Source organism: Pleurodeles waltl, chromosome 2_1 (genome assembly GCF_031143425.1).
Source record: "Pleurodeles waltl isolate 20211129_DDA chromosome 2_1, aPleWal1.hap1.20221129, whole genome shotgun sequence".
Classification (NCBI taxonomy): domain Eukaryota; kingdom Metazoa; phylum Chordata; class Amphibia; order Caudata; family Salamandridae; genus Pleurodeles; species Pleurodeles waltl.
In genome coordinates, this window is record NC_090438.1 from 93209921 (window position 1) to 93222605 (window position 12685).

The 12685-nt window shown below is 43.4% G+C and overlaps 1 protein-coding gene across 2 annotated transcripts in view; it reads left to right on the forward strand.

Annotated features, from left to right (window-relative positions):
- MTMR8 (myotubularin related protein 8) overlaps nt 1–12685 on the forward strand; it is a 226249-nt gene that overhangs the window by 148805 nt on the left and 64759 nt on the right. The window contains exons 8-9 of one of the 2 annotated variants that reach the window (XM_069210536.1): nt 6817–6926; nt 11821–11946. In XM_069210536.1, coding sequence (XP_069066637.1) covers nt 6817–6926; nt 11821–11946 — 236 coding nt within the window. The remainder of the gene's footprint in view (nt 1–6816; nt 6927–11820; nt 11947–12685) is intronic. The other variant, XM_069210544.1, reaches the window with a different exon arrangement.

The following is a 12685-nucleotide window of genomic DNA, read 5'->3' on the forward strand; positions in this document are numbered from 1 at the left end:
CAGTGGACACAGCACAAAAGTATTTCAGATCATGTTCAGATATCAGAGGAGCCTACAGAAGATATGCAGGGGTGGCTGCTGATCCGTGATTGGGTCAGTGGCAGACCCATCTTCCCTATCCTCCCAGAGCTGACAGTGGTGACCGATGCATTGTTTCTGGGATGGGGAAGCCATTTGGAAGAGATGGAGATTAGAGACCTCAGCTCCATATGAATTTTCTGGAACAAAGGGTGATTCCCTTAGAATTCCTGCCCTCAATCAAAGGGAGGCTAATCCAGGTGTTCACAGCCAACATCACCGCCATGTGGTATTGCAACAAGCAGAACGTGCAAGTTCGGGGTTCATGGGCTCTGTCAGGAGGCTCTGTGCCTTGTACATGAATGGAACATCAAGACATTTTCTTGGTCGTGCAGCACCTGACGGAATCTCTAAAGGCTGGGTTGGGAATACTTAGCTGTCGATACCTCAAGGAACACCAGTGATCGCTGCATTCAGAGATGGCTTAATGTCTCTTTAAGGACTGGGAAGAACATTGCCTAGATCTATTTGCCACTGCTGAGAATGTCAACACTTCTGCTCGCTGGAGTTCCTAAAGCAGCTCTCACTCAGAGACTCCTTCCAACTAGAATGGAATTAGGGGCCTCCTAAAACCCTTCCAGCTGATACCTCGCCTTCCCCAAGTTCTGAAGAAGATCAGAGCAGACTGGGCCCAAGTTATCCTAGTGGCACGCTGATTGGGTGAGGAGGGTATGGTATCCAGAACAGGGCTCGAAAAATCTACTCGACCACTCGCTATGGCGAATTTTATTTTATGAGGTTGAGCTATTTTTAGATTCTGCTCGACCCTTCTGGCATGAGTGGACAAAGAAGAGGTGTTCTGTTCAGTCAGAAACTGAATCAGCAATTAAGATGCCTTTAAATCTTATTCTTGTCACATTTGCTCTGTGGTCAGTGACAGAGGACAAAAGTCAGTTTGTCTTCTTGCAATGTGTAAAGAAATGGCTCCCTGTTGCAGTTACCCCCCACTTTTTGCCTGATACTGATGCTGACTTGACTGAGAAGAGTGCTGGGACCCTGCTAACCAGGCCCCAGCACCAGTGTTCCTTCACCTAAAATGTACCATTGTATCCACAATTGGCACACCCTGGCATTCAGATAAGTCCCTTGTAACTGGTACTTCTAGTACCAAGGGCCCTGATGCCAAGGAAGGTCTCTAAGGGCTGCAGTATGTCTTATGCCACCCTAGAGACCCATCACTCAGCACAGACACACTGCTTACAAGCCTGTGTGTGCTAGTGAGAACAAAATGAGTAAGTCGACATGGCACTCCCCTCAGGGTGCCATGCCAGCCTCTCACTGCCTATGCAGTATAGGTAAGACACCCCTCTAGCAGGCCTTACAGCCCTAAGGCAGGGTGCACTATACCATAGGTGAGGGTACCAGTGCATGAGCACTGTGCCCCTACAGTGTCTAAACAAAACCTTAGACATTGTAAGTGCAGGGTAGCCATAAGAGTATATGGTCTGGGAGTCTGTTTTACACGAACTCCACAACACCATAATGGCTACACTGAAAACTGGGAAGTTTGGTATCAAACTTCTCAGCACAATAAATGCACACTGATGCCAGTGTACATTTTATTGTAAAATACACCCCAGAGGGCACCTTAGAGGTGCCCCCTGAAACTTAACCAACTATCTGTGTAGGCTGACTGGTTCCAGCAGCCTGCCACACTAGAGACATGTTGCTGGCCCCATGGGGAGAGTGCCTTTGTCACTCTGAGGCCAGTAACAAAGCCTGCACTGGGTGGAGATGCTAACACCTCCCCCAGGCAGGAGCTGTGACACCTGGCGGTGAGCCTCAAAGGCTCACCCCTTTGTCACAGCCCAGCAGGGCACTCCAGCTTAGTGGAGTTGCCCGCCCCCTCCGGCCACGGCCCCCACTTTTGGCGGCAAGGCTGGAGGGAACAAAGAAAGCAACAAGGAGGAGTCACTGGCCAGTCAGGACAGCCCCTAGGGTGTCCTGAGCTGAAGTGACTCTAACTTTTAGAAATCCTCCATCTTGCAGATGGAGGATTCCCCCAATAGGGTTAGGCTTGTGACCCCCTCCCCTTGGGAGGAGGCACAAAGAGGGTGTACCCACCCTCAGGGCTAGTAGCCATTGGCTACTAACCCCCCAGACCTAAACACGCCCTTAAATTTAGTATTTAAGGGCTACCCTGAACCCTAGAAAATTAGATTCCTGCAACTACAAGAAGAAGGACTGCCTAGCTGAAAAACCCCTGCAGAGGAAGACCAGAAGACGACAACTGCCTTGGCTCCAGAAACTCACCGGCCTGTCTCCTGCCTTCCAAAGATCCTGCTCCAGCGACGCCTTCCAAAGGGACCAGCGACCTCGACATCCTCTGAGGACTGCCCCTGCTTCGAAAAGACAAGAAACTCCCGAGGACAGCGGACCTGCTCCAAGAAAAGCTGCAACTTTGTTTCCAGCAGCTTTAAAGAACCCTGCAAGCTCCCCGCAAGAAGCGTGAGACTTGCAACACTGCACCCGGCGACCCCGACTCGGCTGGTGGCGATCCAACACCTCAGGAGGGACCCCAGGACTACTCTAAGACTGTGAGTACAAAAACCTGTCCCCCCTGAGCCCCCACAGCGCCGCCTGCAGAGGGAATCCCGAGGCTTCCCCTGACCGCGACTCTTTGAATCCTAAGTCCCGACACCTGGGAGAGACCCTGCACCCGCAGCCCCCAGGACCTGAAGGACCGGACTTTCACTGGAGGAGTGACCCCCAGGAGTCCCTCTCCCTTACCCAAGTGGAGGTTTCCCCGAGGAATCCCCCCCTTGCCTGCCTGCAGCGCTGAAGAGATCCCGAGATCTCCCATTGACTTCCATTACAAACCCGACGCTTGTTTCTACACTGCACCCGGCCGCCCCCGCGCTGCTGAGGGTGAAATTTCTGTGTGGGCTTGTGTCCCCCCCGGTGCCCTACAAAACCCCCCTGGTCTGCCCTCCGAAGACGCGGGTACTTACCTGCAAGCAGACCGGAACCGGGGCACCCCCTTCTCTCCATTCTAGCCTATGTGTTTTGGGCACCACTTTGAACTCTGCACCTGACCGGCCCTGAGCTGCTGGTGTGGTGACTTTGGGGTTGCTCTGAACCCCCAACGGTGGGCTACCTTGGACCAAGAACTGAACCCTGTAAGTGTCTTACTTACCTGGTAAAACTAACCAAAACTTACCTCCCCTAGGAACTGTGAAAATTGCACTAAGTGTCCACTTTTAAAACAGCTATTTGTCAATAACTTGAAAAGTATACATGCAATTTTTATGATTTGAAGTTCCTAAAGTACTTACCTGCAATACCTTTCAAATGAGATATTACATGTAGAATTTGAACCTGTGGTTCTTAAAATAAACTAAGAAAATATATTTTTCTATAACAAAACCTATTGGCTGGATTTGTCTCTGAGTGTGTGTACCTCATTTATTGTCTATGTGTATGTACAACAAATGCTTAACACTACTCCTTGGATAAGCCTACTGCTCGACCACACTACCACAAAATAGAGCATTAGTATTATCTATTTTTACCACTATTTTACCTCTAAGGGGAACCCTTGGACTCTGTGCATGCTATTCCTTACTTTGAAATAGCACATACAGAGCCAACTTCCTACACAATGCAAATACTTTTCCTTGTGACTGCAGAGTTCCAGAATTTTGTAAGGTAAACTGTCTGAGTTATGTGAAATGAAAGGCTTTTGGTATCAGGTTTTTCCTAACACACAACAATTATATAACTAAGTCAACTTTACAACATTTGAAAATATATTTCAGTACCTGTGAAAGACCATTTTTTGTTCTTCTGTGTGATGGAAAAATAAAAAAATCGGAACACTTTATTTGGTGATGTGCAAATGATAATTTTTTTCTGAAACCCATTTTTCACAGATTATTGTTAATACTCTATATAGATTTATCAGTAAAGCTGCAATTTAGTGGGCAGGTTTTTGTACATTTCTTGGAAATTTACTGTCTGTAAATGACAGTGCACTACCTGCTTTAGTATTATAGTTATTTAAAACAAGTGTTTAAACATAAACTGAGAAACACTTCTGTCCTGATGGCAAAGCTATTAGTAAATTAAGAGGCAAGCCATGCATGGATCTTGTGTACCCTGTATGTGGGCTAGATTTGTTATACCTGAAGCAAATGTTTAGTGTATCTAATCAAACATAAGAGGTTTTTTTTTTACAGTAGAAATGCTGAACTCACATATTGGAAGGTGCACTCATGTGAAAATGAAGAAAAAGGCGACACTCAAAATACAATATTTGCCTAGGACCACCCAATTTAAAACCAGTTTCTGGGTCAAGTACATTACAGTTAAGTCGAGTAGATTATTCAAGCTACTCGACCTGCAGGTCTAGTAACATTTTCATGATTTGTTTAGGCCTGCAGAACTTCTGAGCATTTGTCCTCCTATCAGGCTGCCCCTTTGGGTGGATCTCCTGTTGCAGAAACGGCAGGGTTCTGCACCCAACCTTGTGCACTCCCCACCTTCATGCGTGGCGATTGAGCATCACTGGTTGAAGGAATTCGACCTCCCTCTCAAGGTCTCTGGCATCATCTTGGCAGCCAGTCGTCCATTAACAAAGACTTTATATCCGTGTCGTTGGGACACGTTTCTGACATAGTACACTGAGAAACATATTGACCCACTATATGCACTCTTGTCTGAAATTTTATTGTTTGTTCTCTCTGTAGCACGACAAGACCTTGCTCTGGGCACAATTAAGGATGACTTTTTGGCCATATTAGCTTTATTGCGGTTGTCCAATCAACCTCCATTTTCAAACCACCTGTTGTGACAGGTTTCTTGAAGGGTCCTCAACACGTTTCCTCCTAATCCCTTCCTTGTGTTACAGTGGGACCTTTATTTTGTTTGGACCTACCAGATATGTTCCCCTTCAAACCCATGCATAGTTGTCCGAACCGACTCTTGATCTTGACTCTTAAGACAGTTTTCTTGGTGGCCATCACATTGGCTAGGAGGCTCAGCGAGTCACAGGCTCTGTCTGTTCAATCTCCATTCACCAGCTTCTTCCCAGATAACCTGGTTATCCTCACTCATGCCTGTTTCTTACCGAAGGTGGAGTCACCTTTCCATGTCGGCTGAAGCATCACACTGCTGACATTATTTGCTGCACCACACCCGTCCACGGATAACGAGAGACCCCACCGTCTGAACCTGAAAAGAGCATTATCCTTCTATCTTGATCGCATCAAACAACATCAGGTTCACTGATCTGAAGCAAAGGAAAGCAGTGCAAAAGCAAACCATCTCCGTATGGATAATACTCTGCATTAAGATTTTCTACACACTGCCCAAGATGCAACGTCCTGAGGGCTTGTGGGTTCATTTTACTGGAGCCTAAGCTGCGACCACTACTTAGCTCATGAAGTCCCTGTCCTGTACATCTGTCAAGCTCCTACATGGGCATCACTGCAACGGTTTACTAAACACTGCTGCCTTGACAATCAGGTCTGCTTTGATGGGCACTTTGCCCGTTCAATCCTCCAGGAGTTTACCATTTGTCAGTTTGCAAGCCCACCACCCAGAGGGATTGCTTTGGTATCTATCCTAAGGTAAGGAATCTGAAGCTAAAAGACTTTATCAGATGAATACATTACTTATCTTGGGTAAATCCTTATCTAGTAGAGACTTTATCTCATCCCAGATTCCTTACCATCCATCCCATCCTCCCCATTCTCCAAACTTGACTTTTCCGCCTACCAAGGTTCTTGTTGCCATGTAGTTTTAGCACACTAGTCACAACACCTTGCTGTGGCTCTGTGCTTCTGGTGCAGAAACAGTCACACAGAAACTGAGGTCAGCGCACTGGGTCGGTGCCTATATAGGCACACTGAATCCAGCATGGCCGAAGTCGACGTGGAGTCGTTTGGTGGGCTTCTGGCACGTGAAGGTACTGCTCGAGATTTTCCAGATACAGTCTAACACCTGGAGAATATTTTAAGGTAAGGAATCTGTGACTAGATAGAGCCTCCACCAGATAAGGCATTACCGAAGGTAAGTAACTTGTTCAGTAAAGAGTGAAAGTGCTTCTGTCTGGGCGGATCACCTAGCCATAACACTTTAATCCACTCTCTATATAGCCTGACCTTCACAGGGTTATGGGATAGCATTACCTACAGCATCATATGCTCTGTCCCGCTGTGGCAGCACAGGATGGGTGCCTAAGTTGACATAAGCACTCAACACGCTTAATTCTCGGCATAAGTTTTCCATCAAAAGGTAAGTCTTCAGCTTTTTCTTGAAGAGGACAAAGGGCGAGGAAAAGTGTTTTTTAGAGTTGTGTTGATTTAATGTTTAACTCATTTTCACTGAACTTATTGTGACTTGATGGGTGAAGAGGAAAAAGTCTGACTGTCTCATACTATAGAAAATGGGTAGTCTATGCAGATGGGGAAGGATGGATATCTGCCCACAAATACAGCGTCCATAAGGTCTTAATGCTGTACATCTATCATACTAGTATTGATATTCTTGACTTTACTCCGAAATAATCTCATAAGATTGATTGGGGTTGGGGAGCGAGCTTGTTGAAATATTTATCATTATGATGTGATTCGCAGTTGTAGGTGGCTGCTGCTACTTCTGTTGATTGAAAAAGAAAGCAAGTTTAAAAGGAAAACATGGACCAAGAACCAACTACTCGAATTGATTGCATTGGTTGTGCTGTTCTGGTTTCATGATGTTTTTTTTTGTTTTTGTTTTTTTACACTATTTCTTTAGTGTGCGAGCAGAAGTCCCCCTCAATGAGCGACTTTCTAACAGGCCTGGAGAACTGTGGTTGGTTGCGGCATATCAAGGCCGTAATGGATGCCGGAGTCTTCCTTGCAAAGGTAAGTTTCTTTTACATGGAACATTTGTATTTGTGTGTTTGTTTATTTGCTCAGCTTCTTTCTTGCTTTTATGGAGGTTATGATGTAGGGGCTTCATAGAAGGTAATCGCAGAAAATCAGTATTGAAGAGAGGTGGGTAAGTTTGAGTGGGTAGGAAACTGTGATATTCCTCAACGAATACCAGTTAGATTAGGCCTTATACATCCCAGTCTAGATTGTGTTTGTGGTCTACTATATTCAAAAGGTGTCTTCTATGCCACTTTGTTTTCCATCACTTGGAGTTGAGTAGGATTGCTGTGTGCTTAATAAGAAATATGTAAATCATTGTGTGTTGTGGTTCTGGACATCAGGATTGTTTGTGTTTTTTACTGCTGTTTAATAGGCGCTATTTTGTAGGGTAAATTGGCTTTCTTGGTAGGGTGCCACGAGATAAAAGGATCTGTAGTTTGAGGTCACTTGGGGAAGGCTACAATAGTTATTTTTTTTAATTTGGAATGGATGGGAGTTGCATGGAGTGTAGTGTTAGATAAAATTCAAAGTAAGGTGGTAGAGTCAAGACATAGGTTGCAAGGGAGTCAAGGCACATGGATTGCAAGGGGGTGTAGTATTGGGTAACATTCAAGGTAAGGTGGTGGAGTCATGACTAAAGGTGGACTTTGTCAACCACAATTCGGAGCTTTCACTTCTGCTTCTGGCACACTGAGAACCAGTGACAGGGAATTGGGGTGGGGCACTTTCAGGATTCAACAAGGTATGTAAGATAATATTGAGGCTTTTGAATTGGGATTGAATGTAGATGAGAGGCCAAGTGTTAAGCTTGCTGAACTCTGAAGTGCAAGATCAGGCTTAGGCAGATTTTAAGGATGTTAACCAGAGTGAGGCTGTTATTTTCCTTTTGAAATAAACACTCAGATGCAGGCCGACAGAAAGGATAATTTAGTAGATATAGAGGGAAACAAAAGGTGGAATGGTTTTAGAGCAGTACCGGAGTGGTGGGAATATATAGTATCTCCTTTCTGTGTGAGATATTCCATCTCCATAGCATGCTACATGTTGTTTTAATTTAATTGGGGAACTTTGGAAATAAGACCTCTGCTGTGGACTTTAGATACAGTTGCACACCTACAATTACATACTTTTGTCCACAAGTTGTACTCTTTTGTCCATAAGTGCAGATGCTGTGGGAGTAGCCTGACTGAAAGAGTGGAAGTGTAGGCTACCCCATTTGTTGTGGCCCTAACTTCGAGTGGTGCAGCAGAACTTTTTTCTCACAACTAAAAGTGAAAGACTTACATTAGGGAAAGCTATACTGACCCCTGAATGCTGGACTGCAGACGTCAGTACAACTTTATACATTGGTGAAGGTAAAAACAGGTGTAAGCATACTACCATCTGAAATGACTATGTTGCAGTTGAAGTGCACATTGTTGATTTCAGATGATAAAGCCACTATTATTACCCTCCCCCCGCAACACAACTGCTGGTGCATCCCAAACTAAGATATGCCTTTAAGACCCCAAATACATGATCATATTAAGTTGCTTGTGTTACTGTTTTTGTTTCTGTTTTTTCAAAGTCCTGCATCCAGAAACGGAGTATTGGTTGCATTCTTAAATATCTTCATACTGACCTTAATGCAGGCTGGACAAACACAAGATAAGTGTTCCTTAGATCCATGCATCAGCAGAAAAGGAGGGCTTGGTCTGATAAGACTGGACAGCTTTAACAGATGGCCAACTCTGATAGATTCACAGCTGTGTCATCAGAATGTGTCCTGGTGGTTTGTTAGTTTGAGTCCCTAGCTCCATAACAGGCCATAGATCTTTCCCTGATGGACTAGCCAGTCTGCTGACTCTTCCAGAAAACTTACCAAAAATATTGTGTTGCCCCTCTCTGAGAGTATAGTTTAACAGTTTTGTTGGATGCCCATAATCGGTATGGATTTCCCCACCCATGTGGCCGCTCTCTGCTGACGTGACAAAAGATCTCAGCTTGCAAATTTCATTTGGTCTTCTTGCATCCCTGAAGTTGTTCAAATGAGGCAAAACATTAGACATCTGCAGATTCCCCTACAGACCCCAGTTAAATAACTTCTATTCAATTACTTATCCTCTGATCTCTGCCTAGGTTGACCCTTCATTGCACCCTACTCAGAGGTGCCTTTTTAAGTGACCCTCTTCCTCAGATCTTTGCAGCAGTGTGGTTCCTTAAATAAATGGGCTATATTCTGGAGAACACACACAACAGTTTGTTTTCCTGGAGAATTTCCTGGCTGTTTTTCTGGTAATGGCATGCATCTTTTGTATTTTTTCCTAGTTTTCCAGAGGAAAGGGCGGGTGTTGTAGAGAGACAACACAAGTTTATATTTTAAGACTAAAATGTGAAAACTAAAAGGATTAGTTTTTTAGTAAATATTTTACAGCACCTAAATGTAAAATCTGTTTAGTAAACAAAAACAGCTAAAAGTGAAACATAAAAACACGTGTGAAAGTAAATCTATTGAAGTGTATTTCCAATAATGAAGAAAGTTGATTATCTGAAGTATACACGTTAACTGCTAAATTGTTGTACATTAAACGAATAGGAAAAGCACATTTAAATCACTTAACTGAAACCGCTTTGGCCCTCTCTAATTTCTGTAATCATTTCTACAATGTGCACATAACCTTATGGCCCCTTTATACTTTCATCCTTCTGCGTTTGACAAAATGGCCACCAAGACGGGTAATGTTAGCCATTATTTATGCACCAAGAGACCATCCAGTTGGTGCTCTGTGCTGTATAAATGGTCTGATTTATTTATCCTGGTGTAACTGTTGCCAGGAATACAAAAATATCCTTTAAGGATTATTGAAAGTCCTCCTTTTCATGTAGTATTTTATCTTCACTGCATACTGCTGGCTAATCCAAGTCGTCCTTGACTAGCCTTCCAGAGAAATATTTGTTGTTTTTCAGCGCTTGATGGCATCATTATTGGCAGGATGAACACTTATGCTCAATCATGCTAATTTTCACTTGTAAAAGTTGTGTAAAGACGTTTGCATTTGCTTACGTTGTAGGGAAAACAATAGGACTAGTGATGGGCTTGCTTCTTTCGCACCTACAGTGTCTTAAGGACGGAGCCAGGGTATTCGTAGACAGTCTGCCCGTATCAGTTTGGGACAGTTCTGTATTTGATGCTTGGCAAACAATAAAATTGAAAGACAATCCTGAACTTCACTTTAGACAAAGGCACAATAAAGGATGTAAACAGACAATCCAGGCTCTAGAAACCAAAAGCAGGATAATATAATGTGACCCTAACTAATAAAAGTGATATCTTGGCACGGAAGTCTGTTGTAGAAATAGTTTGAGAATGATCCCCGAGTTACGAACATAGCTTTAAATAAAATGTAGGATCACTTGAGCAGTAAACACTGCATAGAAAGTTAAAGAAGGGAGATGCCTTAAGGATTCTTCCTTACGCTTTTGATCGAATAACATAAAACAAATTCGTTAGTCTGGACCTCTTACCTTCTGCTGATAGTACTGTTGTTTGGTCTCTATCTGTCACCATAAAGTACAGGAGATATAACTGCACTGTTGCTGCTAGCTGCCAATCCTGCCCATCAGTATACTCTCCAATGTCAAAGCGCACCATGTGGTATGCAAGGACAGGGTCCATTATGGCTGTCTAGTGACTTACTGTGCCATGAGCAATGACATCCTACATTTTTACCAGTATTAATTTCTTCCATTCGCTACTCGGCTTTACTTTGCAAGCAGTAGTCCTGATGCTAGAAGACAACGTGTTGGGGGTGTAAGATGGCCATTTGTAGGCTGGTACAAGCATCAATGTACCTTTTTTTTTTTTTTTTTTTTTTTTCACAAATCAGGATTTTTACTGCTATGATTTACTTCATTATTCAAAGTCCTTGAAAGGGGAATTATTGGATCACTTCAGCGGGGTTATAAAAGTTTGCAACAGCCTCTTGTTTATTTATTTATAATTATATGTAGGACAACTTGGTAAAACTTTTGTAAAAAAAAAACAACAAAAAAACGGAATTGTTCTTTCAAGAATTGTTTCTAATCTCAGGAATTTCACAGGATTTTCTATTAAATCTTTTCAATTTACACTGTGTTGAAATGTGCTACTACAGCAAGCATGTGAAAGAGTAACGGTTATAAAGTCAATTTTAACTGCAGAAACTGTCAGTATATGTGTGTGTGCTATAGTAAAAGAAAAGGCAGAGAACAGAACTGCCTGCATGACTGCTAATTCTCTAGTAGAAAGACATGTTTGGTAAAACATCAAATCGTCGTATTAGATTTAAGGTCGAATGCATAAGCAACATAATGTTTATGTGAATACCAGGTTGATGACTTTACCGCTCTGATCAATCCCCGTTTTAGTCACTTGACTCTCCGCACTGAGGGGGTTTATGAGCAGGCCAGTTGTAAACACTTGAGGGTGGAATGGGCCGTAACAGTGTGACGAGCCAAAACAAATACGTAGTGCAAGGACATTGAGTCTGGAGATAATGAATACCTCTGCTCTTTTTTTTGGATTTCGAGATTAGTAGTATCGTCCTCCTGTGAAGATCCAGTTCTGGAAGTTTGGGGTAAATTATTTTCTAAAACAAACCGTTTTAGCTGATCTCTTTGACCATCACATTTCGCAACCCTGGCTCCCAACATTGATTCATGCCAGATTTTGAACTATGAGTTTAAATAACTATTTTTTAGACTTGTATTAGTCCTTGTGGAGCTGTGAGGCAAGCTGCTTGCTTCTTAATATTGCTCAGTTGTGGAGACCTGTGTAATTTTGAAGCCAATCAGCTTTAATTTGATTTTGCATTGGATAAAAATGACCAATTTCGATGCTCGTTTTATTGTGGTCTTGCTTTGGCAGGCAGTCAAGGATGAAAAAGCCAGTGTCTTGGTACATTGCTCGGATGGGTGGGACCGCACTGCACAAGTCTGCTCTCTGGCTGCCATGCTTTTGGACCCGTTCTACAGGACTGTTAGAGGGCTTATGGTAAGAATGCCTACACTATTGTGTAAGATTTTGGTGAGGATCGTACACTATAGAAATAGAAATTGTGCACCCCACATTTTATTTCCATTTATAGTATCTATGGTCATTGCTTCTTTGGGCTGCCAGTCCTAGCTTTCTTAGACTTTCAAGAGAGCATTATGTCTGGCTTTCTTGGGATTGAGACTGGAGAATGTTGGCTGGATGGCCCTTCTGTCCTCCAGGGAGACAGAATCTGTTGCCCTGACAGAAGTGCCACCTGCTAAATTTAGAAATGTCTGCCAGCCCAGTGTATGTTTCTAGCACTGTCGGGAATTGCCATCATGGTGTGTCCTGTCAATACTTTGTAAGTTTGACGAATGACAGAGTTGTGCAGCAAACTTTCAATGTTTTTTTATTTACTTTTTATTATTTTCAAAAGAAAATCCCAAAGATTAATTTTCTTATTGAAAATAAAAAATCAGTGCCCCTCTCGCCATGAGAGTTTGCTCCCATGGTGAGGGGGGCTTTGAGCACTTTTGAATGCCCCTTACTGCAAAATTACAGGCATTGAAATATTGGCTGTATGTCTGTGTATCTAAATTAGGTGGATGGACATACAGCCAAACCTCCCACAGCCCTTCCTCCATTCGGCAGTCGGTGGGGGGTTGACAACGCCTGAGATGGCATAGTCTATGCTGTAGTCAAACCGGTGGTCCTCCCGATTTTTTATCAAACAGGCAAACCATAATCTTAGTGAGGG